Genomic DNA, 18,127 nt, shown 5'->3' with positions numbered 1-18,127 from the left:
CACACAATCATCACCAAACGACGCGCGCAAGAGATCTGTCACGCGTCTAGCAATATGGGGTGGAGCCCTCGGTCGGCCATTACGGGATCTATCGTCTAAACAACCCGAGGCTTCGAACTTCGAAATCATTCTCGCCACAGCTGCATTTGCCAACGGACCTTTACCCGTTCGAATCCCTTTCCTATGGCGATAGGATCGTAACGCTGAACTAGCACATTCACCACTCTGATAATACAGCTTCACTAAAAGCGCCTTTTCAGTTAACGTCAACATGCTGCGACTGCTGGCGCATCTGATTCTCTCTCTCATTACAGCTCCTTTTATACACGATTGTCATGCGCAGTCACTGACATTTTGCTGTCCAGTGCCATCTGTCGGACATTTCGTGAGCTTTTTTCTTTTTGTTCTAATAAAAGCCCATGTCATTCCAAGCATGTGTGTCAATTTTTACCTCTCTATCTACATTATTCCGTGGTTTATTAAGTTTTCAAATTTATACTGACTTTTTATCACCTGGTAGATATGACAGCTCCGCCAAGGCACTGCCCTTTTATATCCTGTGTACGCGAGATTACCGCCATTTGTACAAGTGGATATCGCTGTCCCATGACTTTCGTCAGGGCATTGTAATACCATGACTGGGACATTCTTTTGGGGACACTTTGTGTACTTTGCTAACTGCGTGATGTGTATACTGCGCCAGCAGGTGACGTTCAGTGTTGCCATAATGTTTCAGCACATTGTCGAGCGTCCTTCCTTAAATGAAAAGTGTTTGCTACAGAGACGGTGCTTTTGTCGGCAGCCGGGGCGGTTCGGCGCCGTCGCTCGACTCGTCACTGCAGCACATGCTGGGGGCGGGCGCGTGCGGGGGTGGAGGCGCGTGCCCCAGCGCGGCCCCCGGCGTGCTGGCTAAGAAGGTGCCCAACAAAGAGGGCGCGCCCCCGCCGCCACCAGACGCCGCCAACGGCCGCCGGCCCATGGTGCTCAGTCACCTGCCCAGCCGACCGCCCGTCGACATCGAGTTCACCAACCTCTCCTACTCCGTGCCCGAGGGCCGCAAGAGAGGTAACTGCCGCACCCTACTCACTGCATTTATTTTTTTCCGTTGGTATTTATTATGCGGACACTTAAGTGTACCAGTTTTAGGTAGAGGGTGTCCTGATTTTTTTTTTAAATCTTATGGGACTTAACTGATAAGGTTATCAGTCCCTAAGCTTACACACTACTTAACCTAAATTATCCTAAGGACAAACACACACACCCATGCCCGAGGGAGGACTCGAACCGCCGCCGGGACCAGCCGCACAGCCCATGACTGCAGCACCTCAGACCGCTCGGTGTCCTGATTTGTCGTTTTGTAAGATATCGGTAGAGGTCGGAGGTTAGTGTACTGCTTGAGCATGACTCGAATAACTCGAGCAGTAACAGCTCTTTAGATTTCGCGTCTTGCTAGATCCTTTGATCGGCCCACGATCTAGTGACCTTCGTTAGTAGAGGAGAGTACCCAAAACTGGACTCCCAGGATTTTGCAAAAATAGTACACTCAATATGGCAAAAAAACGACACAAAAGTTAGCAAAAAAGTTACACTGCATTTGGAAAAGGAATAACACCAGATTTGGCAAAAAGTAACGCAGAATTTGGGAAAAAACAACACCAAATTTAGCAAAAATACAAGGAATTTGGTATAAAACAACGAATTTGGAAAATAACCATTGGATTTGGCAAAAAAACAGCGAATTTCGCAAAAATAACGCCGAATTTGGCAAACAAATAACTTCGAATTTGACAAAAAACACCGAATTCGGCAAAAAATAACTCCGAATTTGGCCATAAAAAACTAAATTTTCCTTTCTGTAGCTGGGGCCAATACTGATATGTCTGTGGGAACTTCCTTTTGATTTGTGTTGTGCGTAGTTTGTTTTCTTATTCCGAAATCAATCAAGAGACTAAACCCTGTCCAATACAGTGTCCAGTACGATCCTCATAATTCCGGAAGGGACGCGCGGTCCATATAATGGTTATGCCAGCCCTGCTTTTGCACGAGCACAGAACAGAATGCGGACGTAGTTTGACAGCACAGCCGTGCGGGTGCATGGAGTTGCTTCTTCCCCGATCTGGCCCTCTCCTTCGGACGGTCTGCTACACGCGCTGTTAGTGCAGTACTTGAGGATGACATGAATTGCTCGAGGAGTCACAGTTCATTAGGTTTCGGGTTCTGCTAGATCATTCGATCGTCCCACACTCTAGTGACTTTTATTAGTAGAGAAAAGTACCCAGAACTGGATTCCCATTTTGTTAATTTAAAAAACAATAAAAAATATGTTTTAAAATCATGTAATATTTACTTTATTATGTTATGTGCCATTTGTATCTTATTCTAAGAAAATATAAATAAAAGTCATCACAAAAAACTATTTTTAAAATTTTTCATTTAGGAAGTTCGAAAAATATAGAATTTGCCAAAATGGGATCCCTTGTAGTACTGATCAAAATTACACTAATCAAAATTAGGAAAAAGCATTAAATTAGAGAAAACGTAATCAAGTTTCAAAGTAGGCCTATAAGTGCAGTATTACATCTTCCAGAAGGTTAGAGAATTTCTCTGTGTTTCCTTTGCTGAATTCAAGATCCATGTTACAGCATGTTCTTGCCAGCTTTCTGGCAATTTCATTTTGTGACATTTAACGAAAAGACTAACCCTCTTTTTGTCAGTAATTTCGTCCTTGAAAGGGTGTTCAGTGTTATTTGCCTTTGCCAACTGAATGGCCATTCTTCCCATTACGAGTAAGTGCAATGAAGGAAGCTCCCAAAGAAATCTAGCTCTTCTTCAAGATCTTTACTCAGAATTGCAGGTCTGCCTCATTTTGTTTTTACTGCTTCCTCAGATATTGTTTACTTCATGTTGGAAAACATTATAAGTATTTTTTTGGCATAAAACTGTTTACTGGCCTTCATCCAAGCAATTTTTTTTTAAGTGCATCAGTGACTTTGCTCATTTCAGACTGATACCACTTTCTTCGATCAACCTTCACTATTATCTTGAAATCTGCAAGAGAATTCTGAGAGAATTAAAGTGTGTGCTAATACAGGCAGCATTAAACATTAAAAAGCAAGGGGGCCAGTTTGTGCGACATCAACATTAAAAACGTATTAGGTTGAAAGCTTACCTGCCAATATCTAGCAGAAATAATAAAAAATCTAGCATACTGTAAAAAAATTTATCATTGTCAATACATGTAATGGTGAACTGATACATACATAACAAGTGAAGATGGTGAGTTGTGCACTCCGCTACAGAGTAGTAGAAACATCTACTACTATTTATACTAGGGTTCAGTAGAATGCGGAGCCAAAAACCAGTGGGTCTGGTTTGGAGGGGGGAGGGGGTGTAGAGTCCAGTTTATAGCTCTTTCCTGTATTGCCTCCACCATCTTTCTTAGCATTTGTAATGCACTATGGAGTTTAAAAACAAAAACAACTGTGAAACACAGACTGAAATAACTTCCAAGGTACTGAACGTATGTAACAAAGGCAATAAATAAATAAATAAAAGACTGTGTTCATGATTGTGTCCAGTTCTCAAGCTTTCACTTGTCCTGTGGTCCAGTGGTGGCTGATGGTAATACCTTGTAGTTATAATTAAAGTACAGCTACTCACAGAAGTCCATTGTGGGCTGCAATTATTGTATGGGGGCGAAACTTGGTAGGTATTCTAATGCATTAATGTGGAACTGCTCTACACCACATGCAAATCTTGTATTGTGAATGCAAGAAAGATGTATAGAAATATTTCTGTATTTAGATTTGTCTATTATCTCTGTGAGAGAGAGTCACAGAGATATTGAAGGAACTGATGTGGAAGACTCTTGAAGATAGACATAAACTAGCTTGATAAAATCTGTTACCAAAGCTTCAAGTACTGGCTTTCGATGGTGACTCTAGGGATATACAACAACATGCATCACTCACATAGAGTTATGATTCAAACAATCGTTCTTACCGCACTCCATACATGAATAGAACAGTACAATGGGACTTACGTTCTGTCATGCACCTCACAGTGGCTTGTAGAGTACAGATGTAGATATCAAGTGCTGGTACAGGTACATAGATGCTGTTCTGTGCATGTGGAAAGGAGCTACCAAACAGTTACAAATATTTCTGGAAAATGTGAAAAAATACAGTTCGGCATGAAGTAGGAGGCACAGCCATTAACTAAGCATTATTATGGACATCAACACAGAAAGGCACTAATTTAAAATAAACAATAAAGACTCTTACACAGACTCCTACATTCCAGCTTCTTCAGTGCATCCCGCCCACTATAAACATGATGCTTTTCATTCTATGATATACTGTTTGCTATCAGTTCCAATGTTAACCTCTGATTTTGAACAAGAACTACATGCAGTCAAAACGGTAGCTGTAAACAATGATTACCAACCAACTCATGTTGACAGTGTTAAAAAGACAAGTGTAGACCTGTACACCAACAGTGCCTCAAATGATCGCTAGAAAAAGATGTGTACTACTGTTTGTTGGTAGACTTTCTACCAGAGATAGCAATAGTCTGAAAAAGAAAAAAAAAAAAAAAAGAAATACTACCGTACTATAGAGGAGGTAGGAAAAATATTTTTTGATCACAAAAGCAAGCAGTCTCCAGTGAATAAAAGTGGTGTATATAAGATCAGCTGCAAAGAGTATCATTTATACTATATAGGAAAAAAACGGTATATCAGTGTGCTCCATACTTGGAGAACTCCACAGAACCAGCAGAAAACAGATTCCACATTTGTGCAGCACTGTCTGAAGACCAGATATAGTTATGCAGCAGGTACAGGAATACTGTACTATACACACAATAAGCAGAAACTACCACTGCTTGAAATACCGGAGATAAGAGATCCTGGCAGAATGCTCCTGAACAACTACTGAATGAACATAGAAACTTCAGCTACTCTCCATTATTTGATACTGCTAAATCTAGTTGATCACCAGTTAAAATTTTGTTAAATTTGGCCCCACTATAGATCCACATGCTAATTAGTTATTTTAGCATCCTTTGATTATGAGTGAACTATCCTGTACATTTAGTACTGACAATTAATTTTTTAAATATTCTTTATAGTTTGTGTGGACAACAACACCTTGGCAAGTATTGCTACACGACAAACTAATAGCACCCAAGAACAAGAATGCAAAAATAAACAATTAGTAAAGTGAGTGTCTTTTTCCCCATAAAAAATTGTTGTATTGGTTTTATATGATTGTACATAGGATAGCTTCAGAAAAAGAAATGAAAGAACATGCTAAAGCCATAAATTGAAGTTGTCACTTCTGCCTTAGCTTCATTATTCTGCCTACTGCAGAGAAGCTTCATTGTTACGGAACGTTTGTTTCCAGGGTACAACACAATTCTGAAGTGTGTTAATGGCAAGTTCCGCTCTGGTGAACTGACAGCCATCATGGGGCCTTCAGGGGCAGGCAAGAGTACGCTTATGAACAGCCTTGCAGGCTACAAGTAAGTAACATATTTCTGAGTCACCTTAGGTCTGCTATATATCATTCACCAACAATGTGCCTACCTTTTACCCTGAACATTCTACAGAAATAAGAAAGTAATTTTTCCCATGTGAAAAGTTTGTCTGTTATCAATAAACATGTTGCTCCTAGCTATTCTATGTTTTATGTATGCATTTCAATTACATTAATAGTTACTACTATACCCCACAGTTCATGTTCTAACTTTCAGAACTTTTAAGTAGTTTTTGATTAGAAAAAAGAGATAGATAAGGAACAGGAACAGAAAAGAATGGGATTTACAGATACTAAAAAACAAAAAGTTGCTTCAAAACCTGTGGCTAATGAGGCACTAAGTGAAGGAAAACAATTGGAAGCATTTTTTTTCATCAACTAATCCTGATGCAAAATTTTTCTTTCCCTGGAAAAGCAGTTATTTATTTCCCTGGAAAAGCAGTTATTTAAAACTCAGAAGTTTGAGATTAAGTTATATTTTCTACATTGTGTGTGTATGTGTCACACCTGCCTCATTTTCTCCTATTAAATACACTTCTCTTCTGTCTCAGACAAAGTGGCATTACATCACTATGCAAGTATGACACTGTTATTTGTACTATTACTCTGAGCATTCCATGTTGTCATTTTGTTTTTTAAAGGTCAAGAATTTATCAATAACACATTCACTACGGGTGACAAGGCAGCCATGTTCAACAAGTGTGTGGAATGATTTCATACTCAGTTTTGGATCTCATGTATCATTTTGTAAAATAATGAAAAAATGCAATGATGTTATGACTAAAAGCTGTGCACTCTTAGATTACTAATCAAAGATATTACAAATTGGGAAATATGTTATCAGACTGCCTCATATTTTGGAAACTCTGATTCTGAGTTTCAATAAAACACACCTTTTCCTTTTCCTTACTTTTTATGCACATCATCTTTCTGATATTGGGTATAATTACATTAATCAGTCCCTACTTTTCTGTAAACTTTTGGTAAGGTCAGGTATCACTTGATCAAAAATACATTATGAAATAAGTTAGTAAATTTGCTCAATATTAGTAGGCCCTAATTATGATTATAAAATGCAGGTCTTTTTTGTAAGACAGGAAGTTCGCATAACCAATATTTTATGTTAGCTTAAAAATGTTCCTAGAAGTTTCCTGTAAAACTGGAAACTCAATTTGATCCATTCTCTTGTGCATCTTCCCAAACATATGCACTAGTGTTCAACCATTGAACTAAATTTACAATTCAAAATGCAAATTACCATTAGTTTCTTATCATGGGCAAATCATTCATTTTGGTTCTGTTGTTCTTTTCACAGGACATCCCACTTGACAGGCTCAGTGAGGATTAATGGGAAAGAAAGGCAGCTGCGGCGCTTCAGGAAAATGTCGTGTTACATTATGCAGGATGACCAGTTGCTGCCACATCTGACAGTCATGGAGGCCATGAACATCTCTGCAAACCTCAAATTGGGAAAGGATGTTTCACGCAGTGCTAAGAAAGTTGTGGTATGTCATTAGAAAAATAAAAACAAAATAAATAAAGTGGTGCACTATAATTATTGTAAGAAACAAAAGTAAGAATATATTCAGAGGTCTTACATTTATAGCTAATCTGATACTTCACAAGCCATTGTCTTGTAATATTTCTCAATGTCTTATATTGCTGTCATTTATCCCTGAAACTGGCACGTGAGCTGTGCTATAAGGCTGTGTTGTGACAGATGTAGGTAACTATTTTTTATTTAATTATTGATGCAAATTTTAAGCCAGCAGTAGGTGATAAACAGTAACCGTTTAATAAAACTGACCAAAAAGCATTTTTTCCCCAAAACAGGCTGCATTTATTTGTGGTAAACACCAACAACATTACAAAGTATAGTGGTAGTTTGTCAATAAGGTTATAAATATTTCTTCTCTTTCGTTAATGTAAACTTGGCTCTTTGCATATCCCTGAAGTTTCTCAATTTTTATGAGATCCATGGGACACAAAAAATTAATGAATTAGTAGAAGAAACAACTTTTTTATTGTCATTGTGGTTAGTGAGCTCCATTTTTATTTTAGAGGATAAGTTGGTAGGAGTAATATATTCTTAGATCAGTATGAAGAAAGTCTCAGGATTTACAAAATGGTCTGAGCTGGTAACATTATGTCTTACTTTCACAGTCTCCGTGTGGTGTCCTTTAAACATGTCAGAATTTCTCCTTCTGAACCAAATGAAGGTGTCATGAATGATAAGGCTCTTCTTTGTGTCATTTCTCTTACTTAATAAACAGCTAAACAAGTATGTCACGAGAATGTCTCACAAATGAATCCTCTTGTACAGAAGCATCATTTCCTTAGAATTGTGCTGATGCACCAGCATTTATTTTCCACATTCAGAGTGTTACATGATTTTACAATCTTATATCATGAATTTAAAGTTGACAACAATACAGAACATATAGCCAGGAACATCAGTGGGATATTTGGATCTAACAGTATCAATGAACAATATTTAAGGAAATTTCTTGTCATACTGTAGCCTGAGAAGTTAAATTTGTGAACATATATGAGAAGCCAATAGTAACAGGAATGAGCTCTACTGGAGTGTGGCGCTTGCATGCTTGTAAGTGATGTCATTATGAATAAGGAGTTTACATTAATATAACATTTTCTTGCATACACAAGAAATCAAGCAACTGAGTTCTACATGTTACTACTCAACACCAAAAGATACATTCAACTCAAAAAGTGGCCTCCTCTATTCTCCCTGCACAGAAGTTTCATTTTTTGTAAATGTCAGTGATATACAGATAAACTTGCTTTCCACAATGACCGATTTATTCATTTATTCAGCATGTTCCACAAACTTTATTTTGAAGGTGAGTCTTTAAGTCTGTGGAATAAATCATGTACGCACAACCATCTTTAAACACTTAATACAGCTGTATTCACAATATGGATTTGCAGAAATTTGATAATTTTAGTTTTCTATTCAGTGGTTGTTTGTTGGGAAAGAATGCATGCTGGCAGTGTATGTTTGACTGAAATGTCTACCAGTGTAATTCTAATAAATCTGCATTTCATTGGCATTACAGTTAAATATGATATAATGATTGTAAGAATGTCTCTGAGGAGATTCTCCAGTACAAACATAATGTTTATGTGGAAACAGAGTTATATTGTTATATGATTCAAACAAATGAATAATATTAAATGGGGCCTACTTTGATAAAGTTCCACTTCAAAACCATAACTTCATATGCAACACACTTCAGTTAGGAAATAATAGCCATGAATAATATAGTTATAATTAAAGTGCAGCTACCAATGGAGGGCCAATGTGGGCTATGATTATCCTATGGCAGTGAAACTTGGTAGAGATGCTAATGTGTTAATGTGAAACTAATTTATGCTGGAAAAAAAAATAGTTCCAGTTGTGGCCACAAGGTACAAATCTGGTGTTGTACGCTGCTTATATGTTGGTATGACACCCATGTTGCCATTAGACAAGCCATAATGTGAGTGAATGCTATAGCTAATGAGAAGAGAGGTTTGCACTGTTAGAGAAACTATTTTATGTGGATGGCACCAATTACCTCCCCCCATGAACCATGGACCTTGCCGTTGGTGGGGAGGCTTACGTGCCTCAATGATACAGATAGCCATACCTTAGGTGCAACCACAACGGAGGGGTATCTGTTGGGAGGCCAGACAAACATGTGGTTCCTGAAGAGGGGCAGCAGCCTTTTCAGTAGTTGCAGGGGCAACAGTCTGGATGATTGACTGATCTGGCCTTGTAACACTAACCAAAATGGCCTTGCTGTTGTGGTACTGCGAACGGCTGAAAGCAAGGGAAAACTAAAGCCGTAATTTTTCGTGAGGGAATGCAGCTTTACTGTATGGTTAAATGATGATGGCGTCCTCTTGGGTAAAATATTCCGGAGGTAAAATAGTCCCCCATTCGGATCTCTGGGTGGGGACTACTCAGGAGGACGTCGTTATCAGGAGAAAGAAAACTGGTGTTCTACGGATCGGAGCGTGGAATGTCAGATCCCTTAATCGGGCAAGTAGGTTAGAAAATTTAAAAAGGGAAATGGATAGGTTAAAGTTAGATATAGTGGGAATTAGTGAAGTTCGGTGGCAGGAGGAACAAGACTTCTGGTCAGGTGAATACAGAGTTATAAACACAAAATCAAATAGGGGTAATGCAGGAGTAGGTTCAATAATGAATAAAAAAAACGGAATAATTGACAGGAAAGGGGGAAAGAAATACAGTAGAAGACGAATGGGTAGCTTTGAGGGATGAAGTAGTGAAGGCAGCAGAGGATCAAGTTGGTAAAAAGACGAGGGCTAGTAGAAATCCTTGGGTAACAGAAGAAATATTGAATTTAATTGATGAAAGGAGAAAATATAAAAATGCAGTAAATGAAGCAGGCAAAAAGGAATACAAACGTCTCAAAAATGAGATCGACAGGAAGTGCAAAATGGCCAAGCAGGCATGGCTAGAGGACAAATGTAAGGATGTAGAGGCTTATCTCACTAGGGGTAAGATAGATACAGCTTACAGGAAAATTAAAGAGACCTTTGGAGAAAAGAGAGCCACTTTTATGAATATCAAGAGCTCAGAAGGACACCCAGTTCTAAGCAAAGAGGGGAAAGCAGAAAGGTGGAAGGAGTATATAGAGGGTCTATACAAGGACGATGTACTTGAGGACAATATTATGGAAATGGAAGAGGATGTAGATGAAGATGAAATGGGAGATACGATACTGCGTGAAGAGTTTGACAGAGCACTGGAAGACCTGAGTTGAAACAAGGCCCCGGGAGTAGACAACATTCCATTAGAACTATTGACGGTCTTGCAAGAGCCAGTCCTGACAAAACTCTACCATCTGGTGAGCAAGATGTATGAGACAGGTGAAATACCCTCAGACTTCAAGAAGAATATAATAATTCCAATCCCAAAGAAAGCAGGTGTTGACAGATGTGAAAATTACCGAACTATTAGTTTAATAAGTCACAGCTTCAAAATACTAATGTGAATTATTTACAGACGAATGGAAAAACTGGTAGAAGCCAACCTCGGGGAAGATCAGTTTGGATTCCGTAGAAACACTGGAACACGTGAGGCAATACTGACCTTACAACTTATCTTAGAAGAAAGATTAAGGAAAGGCAAACCTTCGTTTCTAGCATTTGTAGACTTAGAAAAAGCTTTTGATAATGTTGACTGGAATACTCTCTTTCAGATTCTAAAGGTGGCAGGGGTATAATACAGTGAGCGAAAGGCTATTTACAATTTGTACAGAAACCAGATGGCAGTTATAGAGTTGAGGGGCATGAAAAGGAAGCAGTGGTTGGGAAGGGAGTGAGACAGGGTTGTAGCCTCTCCCCAATGTTATTCAATCTGTATATTGAGCAAGCAGTAAAGGAAACAAAAGAAAAATTTGGAGTATGTATTAAAATCCAGGGAGAAGAAATAAAAACTTTGAGGTTCGCCGATGACATTGTAATTCTGTCAGAGACGGCAAAGGACTTGGAAGAGCAGTTGAATGGAATGGACAGTGTCTTGAAAGGAGGGTATAAGATGAACATCAACAAAAGCAAAACAAGGATAATGGAATGTAGTCGAATTAAGTCGGGTGTTGCTGAGGGAATTAGATTAGGAAATGAGACACTTAAAGTAGTAAAGGAGTTTTGCTATTTGGGGAGCAAAGTAACTGATGATGGTCGAAGTAGAGAGGATATAAAATGTAGATTGGCAATGGTAAGGAAAGCGTTTCTGAAGAAGAGAAATTTGTTAACATCGAGTATAGAGTTAAGTGTCAGGAAGTCGTTTCTGAAAGTATTTTGTGGAGTGTAGCATTGTATGGAAGTGAAACATGGACATTAAATAGTTTGGACAAGAAGAGAATAGGAGCTTTCGAAATGTGGTGCTACAGAAGAATGTTGAAGATTAGATGGGTAGATCATGTAACTAATGAGGAGGTATTAAATAGGATTGAGGAGAAGAGAAGTTTGTGGCACAACTTGACTAGAAGAAGGGATCGGTTGGTAGGACATGTTGTGAGGCATCAAGGGATCACAAATTTAGTATTGGAGGGCAGCGTGGAGGGCAGAAATCGTAGAGGGAGACCAAGATATGAATACGTTAAGCAGATTCAGAAGGATGTAGGTTGCAGTGGGTACTGGGAGATGAAGAAGCTTGCACAGGATAGAGTAGCATGGAGAGCTGCATCAAACCAGTCTCAGGACTGAAGACCACTACAACAACAACGGCACCAATTACAGTGCTGCATTGAGAGAATATCACCAACTGAAAGGTCTGAGGTGAGGCCTGATGTGTCACAAGAATTGTCCATCCTATGGTCAATAGCATGGAAAGTTTTACAGTCTGTTCTGTACTGGTACCTGTACAAGATCCAGATGATGCATCAGTTGAAACCTCATGATTCACAGCAAAGTTCTGAGTTTGCTTGGCATAACGTGTGGCCGACCAATATTCTATGGAGTGATGAGGCACATTTTATACTAGAGGGTGCAGTGAATATGCAGAACACTGAATTTGGGATACTGTTAAATGCATGTTGTGCACAAAGAGACATTGTACATGTCGTATGTGACTGTGTGGTGTAGATTCACAAGCATCTTTATTTTCGGTCTGTTTTTCTTTGACGAGAACACACACAGATTGCCTATCAGGTGTACCCTGTGGTCTGAATGTTACCCTCATGAAGCATGTGATTTATGCTTTGGAAGAGTTCAACTGTGTGGAAACCTTTGTGTTCATGCAATATGGGGAACACCCCATGTTGTTTTCCCAGTGTGATTTGCTTCATACAACCTTCGACAAATGTGTTATCTCCAGAGGTTTTACAGATGCATGGCGTGCAAGATCACATGATCTGAATCTTTGTGACTTTTGGGTCTGGGGATATCTAAAAGAACAGATTTATGAGGCACATGTTTGGTCTCAGACTGACCTGAATGGGCATATATAGGAACAAATTGCTCAGGTTCCACTGGAACTGCTACAAGCAACTGTTGATCACATTATTTTACAGATGCAGCATCTTGTTGATATTTTCAGTGTTCATATTGAACAAACTGTGTAAGCAGCAGTTAATAAGAAAATCAACATTATGCCTTTCTCATTTGTTTGAACTTTTCTGCTGATGACCCATTCCAAATCCATTACATATGGAAACATTTCTATACATCTTTCTTGCATTCACTGTTCAAATTTTCTCCTGGTGGCCAAAATTGGAACTATTTTTTCCAGTGTAAATTGCTTTTGCATTAATGCTGTAGAATATCTACCATTTTTTGTTGCCATATGATAATAACAGCTGGCAGCGGACCTCTGTGAGTAGCTGCACTTTAATTATAACCACTCATCATATTTCTTAAGCATGAATAGGTTTAGAAGGCAACAGGAAAATGATTGATTGTGTCTATAATCTAAATGCCTATGAATTATTTTCTTGTTTGTGAGGAAACACATAGACAGTAGTAGGGTGTTTTGAGACCATCGGTCTATAAGGACAACTATGAAAGTAAGAAGGGTTAAAACATGTTTCTGTCTTTCAGGGAAGAACATAACACAGGTACCATATAAGGGATAATTTTAACAGTAGGTGGCACATCTGGTAACAGTCTTAAGATAACTATCATAAATGGCTTCTTCTGGCTATATCTATTTTATTTTTAAGTCAACAGTTCTCTGACTGGCTTGATGCAGTCCATCAGCTCTGCCAATATCTTCATCTCAGAGTAGCACTTGCACCATATGTGCTCAATTATTTGTTGGAGGTATTTCAATCTCCATTTCCCCTATAGTTTTTACTCTCCACAGCTACCTGTAGTACCATGGAAGTTATTTCCTGATGATTTATCACATGTTTATCATCATTTCCTTTTTTCTTGTCAGTGTTTTCTGTATGTTCTTTCTTCAGCAGTTCTGCAGAGTATGACCTAATTTTTTTATTTGCATTACTATATTTGCTATTATATACATTAACGTTAATCTATTTCACTCTATCTGTACTTAGTTATGATGTAAACAAATTTCTAGTAGAATTAGCAGACAAGCAGCTACTTTAAGGAAACCGTCACCTTTATGGCTCTATTAATCAGTTGTTAATCTAAAACTATTTGATTGACATGAGTGTATAGATAATTGCCAAAGGATGACAATTATCTAAATGCTACAGGAATGATGGTCTATAATGATGAGCATTATTAAGTACATTATCTAAAAATGGAAAATCTGTTGAGAAAAGCTACAAAGTTATGAGAGAGAATCACTGGACAGTTCTTATTCCAGAAGGTGAAATATCTGTAATGCTAACCGGCACACAATGTGTTAACTGTAAGCCATGTTTTGTCACCTGTTATAACATTCCTTAGAAGTTCTGGATTGTTTTTGACTATATTCAGCAATTCCTAAGCAGTGCCTATGTGATGTGGTTTTTGGTCAAAATTCAACAGTCTCGGAACAAGCTTTGCTACAAGTTTCATGCCCAAAACATCTGAAAGAAGAGCTTGGTCTGAGTCAGATGATATTCCAACATCATCAGCAACCTCTCTGATGGTGCTTCAGCAATTTTCCAGAAACATTTTCTTTACTTCTTCCATTTTGTCAACAGTAATTGATGTGATAGGGCATTAAGGGTAATTGTCATCTTCAACATCTTCTCAAACTTCTTTGAAATGATTGTGCCATTCATAAATATGCGAGATCCACAGTCAACATTTCAAATGTGGTGCTGCACTTTACTCCATTTTTCAAACAATGTTTTGAAAGTAAAAATTTGCTAGCCACTCAAAAACATGTATAACCTTTTCAACTGTCAACAATAAACTAAATACTCAAAACAGTGGAAAATTCAAACACACATCAGGAATGCATATACCAACTAGACAAAAAAATTGAAAATCTGATATATGAAGGCCACAAAATTAATAAATTCTTGTTATTATTTGATCATGTAATTTTTAAATGTTATTGCTGCAGTTGAGATCTTTATTAAACATGTTAGTACATAAGACAAAGTCCTTTTTGATTACAAATAACTTTTAAATGATCTTTACCTCCATGCTCACGCAGAAGCATGAACAACAGATTAAGTTGCATATCTGTGTGTGGATTATTTCCCAACACCCCCCCCCCCCCCCCCTGTGATGGTCTGTTTGGAGAATGAGCTTTTTTCCACCATTACAAGCACCTACTCCCCCCCCCCCCCCCCCCTTTCTGGCAAAGGCCGACTTACAGTTAACACATTGTGTATAAAAATTAACAACCATGTTCTAGCTTAAGGTATAAAAAGTACTTCCTTCAGGAGGAGAAGGGAACAGAATGGGGAAAGTTAATTGGAAGGGCAGGTCACTCAGATCCTAGGGTGAGAGGGGCCCATCTATTGTCCGAATGAAGGAAGACTAAGATCTTTATCTCCCCACACCTCCTCACAACAGGTGGGTCCACCTCATCCTAGGATCTGAGTGACTTTCCCACTATAAGTGAAATTCCTGGCAGATTAAAACTGTGTGCCAGACTGAGACTTGAACTCAGGACCTTTCACTCTGCTGCAGAGTGAAAATTTCATTCATTCCACTATTTAGTGTTCTACTAGTAATCCGGATTTGCAATACCAAACAACGTAGTTAGCGTAAGGATAGACAGTAAGTTATTCTTTTAATTTATTCTGCATAAATACATGGTACTTTTCTCTATGCCTGTGGAAAGCTAAGGATACAAGCACTAGGTGAACAAATATTTCTGTGCCTTACAATGTAATTCTCTGTCTTACAGTTCATATATGGAAAATTTTTATTATCAGCAATCAGTTCCATTAAAGTATTGCTATACATAATTACCAGCATAAACATTTTATTCAGAAACATTTCCTAACTAAATTCATTTTTTAGTGTAGTCGTATGGCAATATGGCATTGCCTTGTTCAGTTGTTACTGCAAGCAGAGGGCAATAATGTGGAAAATTGCAAGTGCTATAAACATAAAATTTATTGACTTTGCATGTTACAGGTGGAAGAAATCCTTGAGATGTTGGGCCTGGTAGAATGCAGTAATACTAGGACAGCTAATCTCTCAGGAGGCCAACGCAAGAGGTTGTCTATTGCTCTTGAACTTGTCAATAACCCACCAGTGATGTTTTTTGATGAACCTACCAGGTACAGACACTTCCAATCATAAGTGAAGGTAGCATTCATAAGTGAAGATAGCATAATTAGTTACTGTTTTATATGCACATAGCACAGTAAGCCTAAAAATATTTTTACCTGCCTGTGAAGTGCAAAGCTAGTGTGCAGGCTTCCTAGTTGTGTAGCTGAGCCAAACTTGAATTCTGCCTGAGGACTAGGTTAATGGACTTTAGAAGATATGTGCATTTTTAACTTAAAAATTTCAGTTTTAAGCTGTTTAGGAAAAGGGGATGGGGGCGACATGAAATCACACTTCTGTTTCCAAATATTTTCTATCTCTACATAAAATAATGTAGATGCAACCACTCACCTACAGTGAATTGATGTGTGGTACATATACACATGAAACAGAAAACAGTATTTACAATAGCTTTCCAGCTCTTGGCTCTTACTCTGTAGCAAAAGTACACACATTCACACACACAACCAGCCAAATGCACACTCCCATGGCAATACTGACTATTGATTATCAATTACCAAAATTAGTTACTGAGCTGAGGGATGTGAGGAGGGATGGGGAAGGATGACCAAGAGGCAAGGAGGGATTAGCAGGATAGTGTGAGACAGATATTTTGACAGGTGACTCACTGGCTGCACAACAAGATGAAAAGATTTGAGAGGGTAGAGATTGTAAGATATATAGAGTGAGAGAGAGGGGTGAAGGAAGAGGGTGGAGATGGAGAGGGAGACAGGGTGGGGAGAGAGAAAGGGAGAAGGATGCTAAAGGGGGAGAGAGGGGAGGGAAGAAGAGAAAGAGACAGACAGAGAGAATGGGGGTGGGAAGGGAATCTGACCACATGCGGGAGAGAGAAATAGTGGTGAGTGGTGGAAGAAGGCAGTACATGATCTGGACTGGGAAGGAGTGGTGTGGACAGAAGGGAGAAGGTAAATGGTGAGAAGAGGCAATTACAGTCTGGTATGATCGTAGCCTAGTGGGGAACAGGTTAGCAGATATTTAGAGCAAGGGGGTTGATAGAGCACAGAATGTGCTGGAGAGACAGTTCCTATCTGCGTAGTTCAGAGAAACTTGTATCAAAAGGGAATATGCAAATGGCCCATATAGTGAAACAACTGTTGGAAGTCGTTTGTGTTGCGGTGCACAGTTCACCCCTTGAATGGTTGTTTCTTGATGACGTTTTCGTGATGTGGACTAATGGCAAGGGAAACTTCTGGTCTTTCCTCCATAGCCTCAACACATATTCCTAGATCCTCTTCACTGATTCCTTCTCAGATCAGTGAGCCAACTTCCTGGATGTCAATTTCCACCTCTCAGATCACTCTGTAAATACATTAGTTCCTATCAAGCACACCTTGTATTAACGGTACCTCCACTTTGACAGCTGTCACCCATTCCACACTGAAAAGTCTCTTCCTTACAGCCTTTCCAATGGTGAATGTGACATCTGTTATGGAAAGCAAGAGTTGTCAAAATATACTGACAATCTTGCCGAAGCCTTGACTGACACACAATATCCTGTCCATCTCATCCATAAACAGATCTCCTGTGCCATCTCCACCTTTGACAACAGTAAATCTGTTAAGCAGTCACTCAGCATCATTCCTCTGATGATGCTGTGGTGTATCGAGAGGTTGTAACAATGGAAAATTGTACTGAAATGCAGGAGGATCTGCAGCGAATTGACGCATGGTGCAGGGAATGGCAATTGAATCTCAATGTAGACAAGTGTAATGTGCTGCGAATACATAGAAAGATAGATCCCTTATTATTTAGCTACAATATAGCAGGTCAGCAACTGGAAGCAGTTAATTCCATAAATTATCTGGGAGTACGCATTAGGAGTGATTTAAAATGGAATGATCATATAAAGTTGATCGTCGGTAAAGCAGATGCCAGACTGAGATTCATTGGAAGAATCCTAAGGAAATGCAATCTGAAAACGAAGGAAGTAGGTTACAGTACGCTTGTTCGCCCACTGCTTGAATACTGCTCAGCAGTGTGGGATCTGTACCAGATAGGGTTGATAGAAGAGATAGAGGAGATCCAACGGAGAGCAGTGCGCTTCATTACAGGATCATTTAGTAATCGTGAAAGCGTTACAGAGATGATAGATAAACTTCAGTGGAAGACTCTGCAGGAGAGACGCTCAGTAGCTTGGTACAGGCTTGTGTTAAAGTTTCGAGAACATACCTTCACCAAAGAGTCAAGCAGTATATTGCTCCCTCCTACGTATATCTCGCGAAGAGACCATGAGGATAAAATCAGAGAGATTAGATCCCACACAGAAGTATACCGACAATCCTTCTTTCCACGAACAATACGAGACTGGAATAGAAGGGAGAACTGATAGAGGTACTCAGGGTACCCTCCACCACACACCGTCAGGAGGCTTGCAGAGTATGGATGTAGATGCAGTATCACCATGGCCT

The 18,127-nt window shown here is 39.0% G+C and overlaps 1 protein-coding gene across 3 annotated transcripts in view; it reads left to right on the top strand.

The window, feature by feature from the left end:
* Positions 1-18,127, top strand: part of LOC126194765 (ATP-binding cassette sub-family G member 4-like) — a 462,797-nt gene that overhangs the window by 417,700 nt on the left and 26,970 nt on the right. For all 3 annotated transcript variants that reach the window (XM_049933050.1, XM_049933051.1, XM_049933049.1), the window contains 4 exons: positions 803-1,065; positions 5,406-5,523; positions 6,853-7,042; positions 15,564-15,709. In XM_049933050.1, the coding sequence (XP_049789007.1) occupies positions 803-1,065; positions 5,406-5,523; positions 6,853-7,042; positions 15,564-15,709 (717 nt within the window). The remainder of the gene's footprint in view (positions 1-802; positions 1,066-5,405; positions 5,524-6,852; positions 7,043-15,563; positions 15,710-18,127) is intronic.

The sequence above is a fragment of the Schistocerca nitens genome, chromosome 7, assembly GCF_023898315.1.
Source record: "Schistocerca nitens isolate TAMUIC-IGC-003100 chromosome 7, iqSchNite1.1, whole genome shotgun sequence".
NCBI lineage: Eukaryota > Metazoa > Arthropoda > Insecta > Orthoptera > Acrididae > Schistocerca > Schistocerca nitens.
The sequence above is the reverse complement of the archived record's forward strand: the minus strand, read 5'-3'. Positions and strand labels throughout refer to the sequence as shown.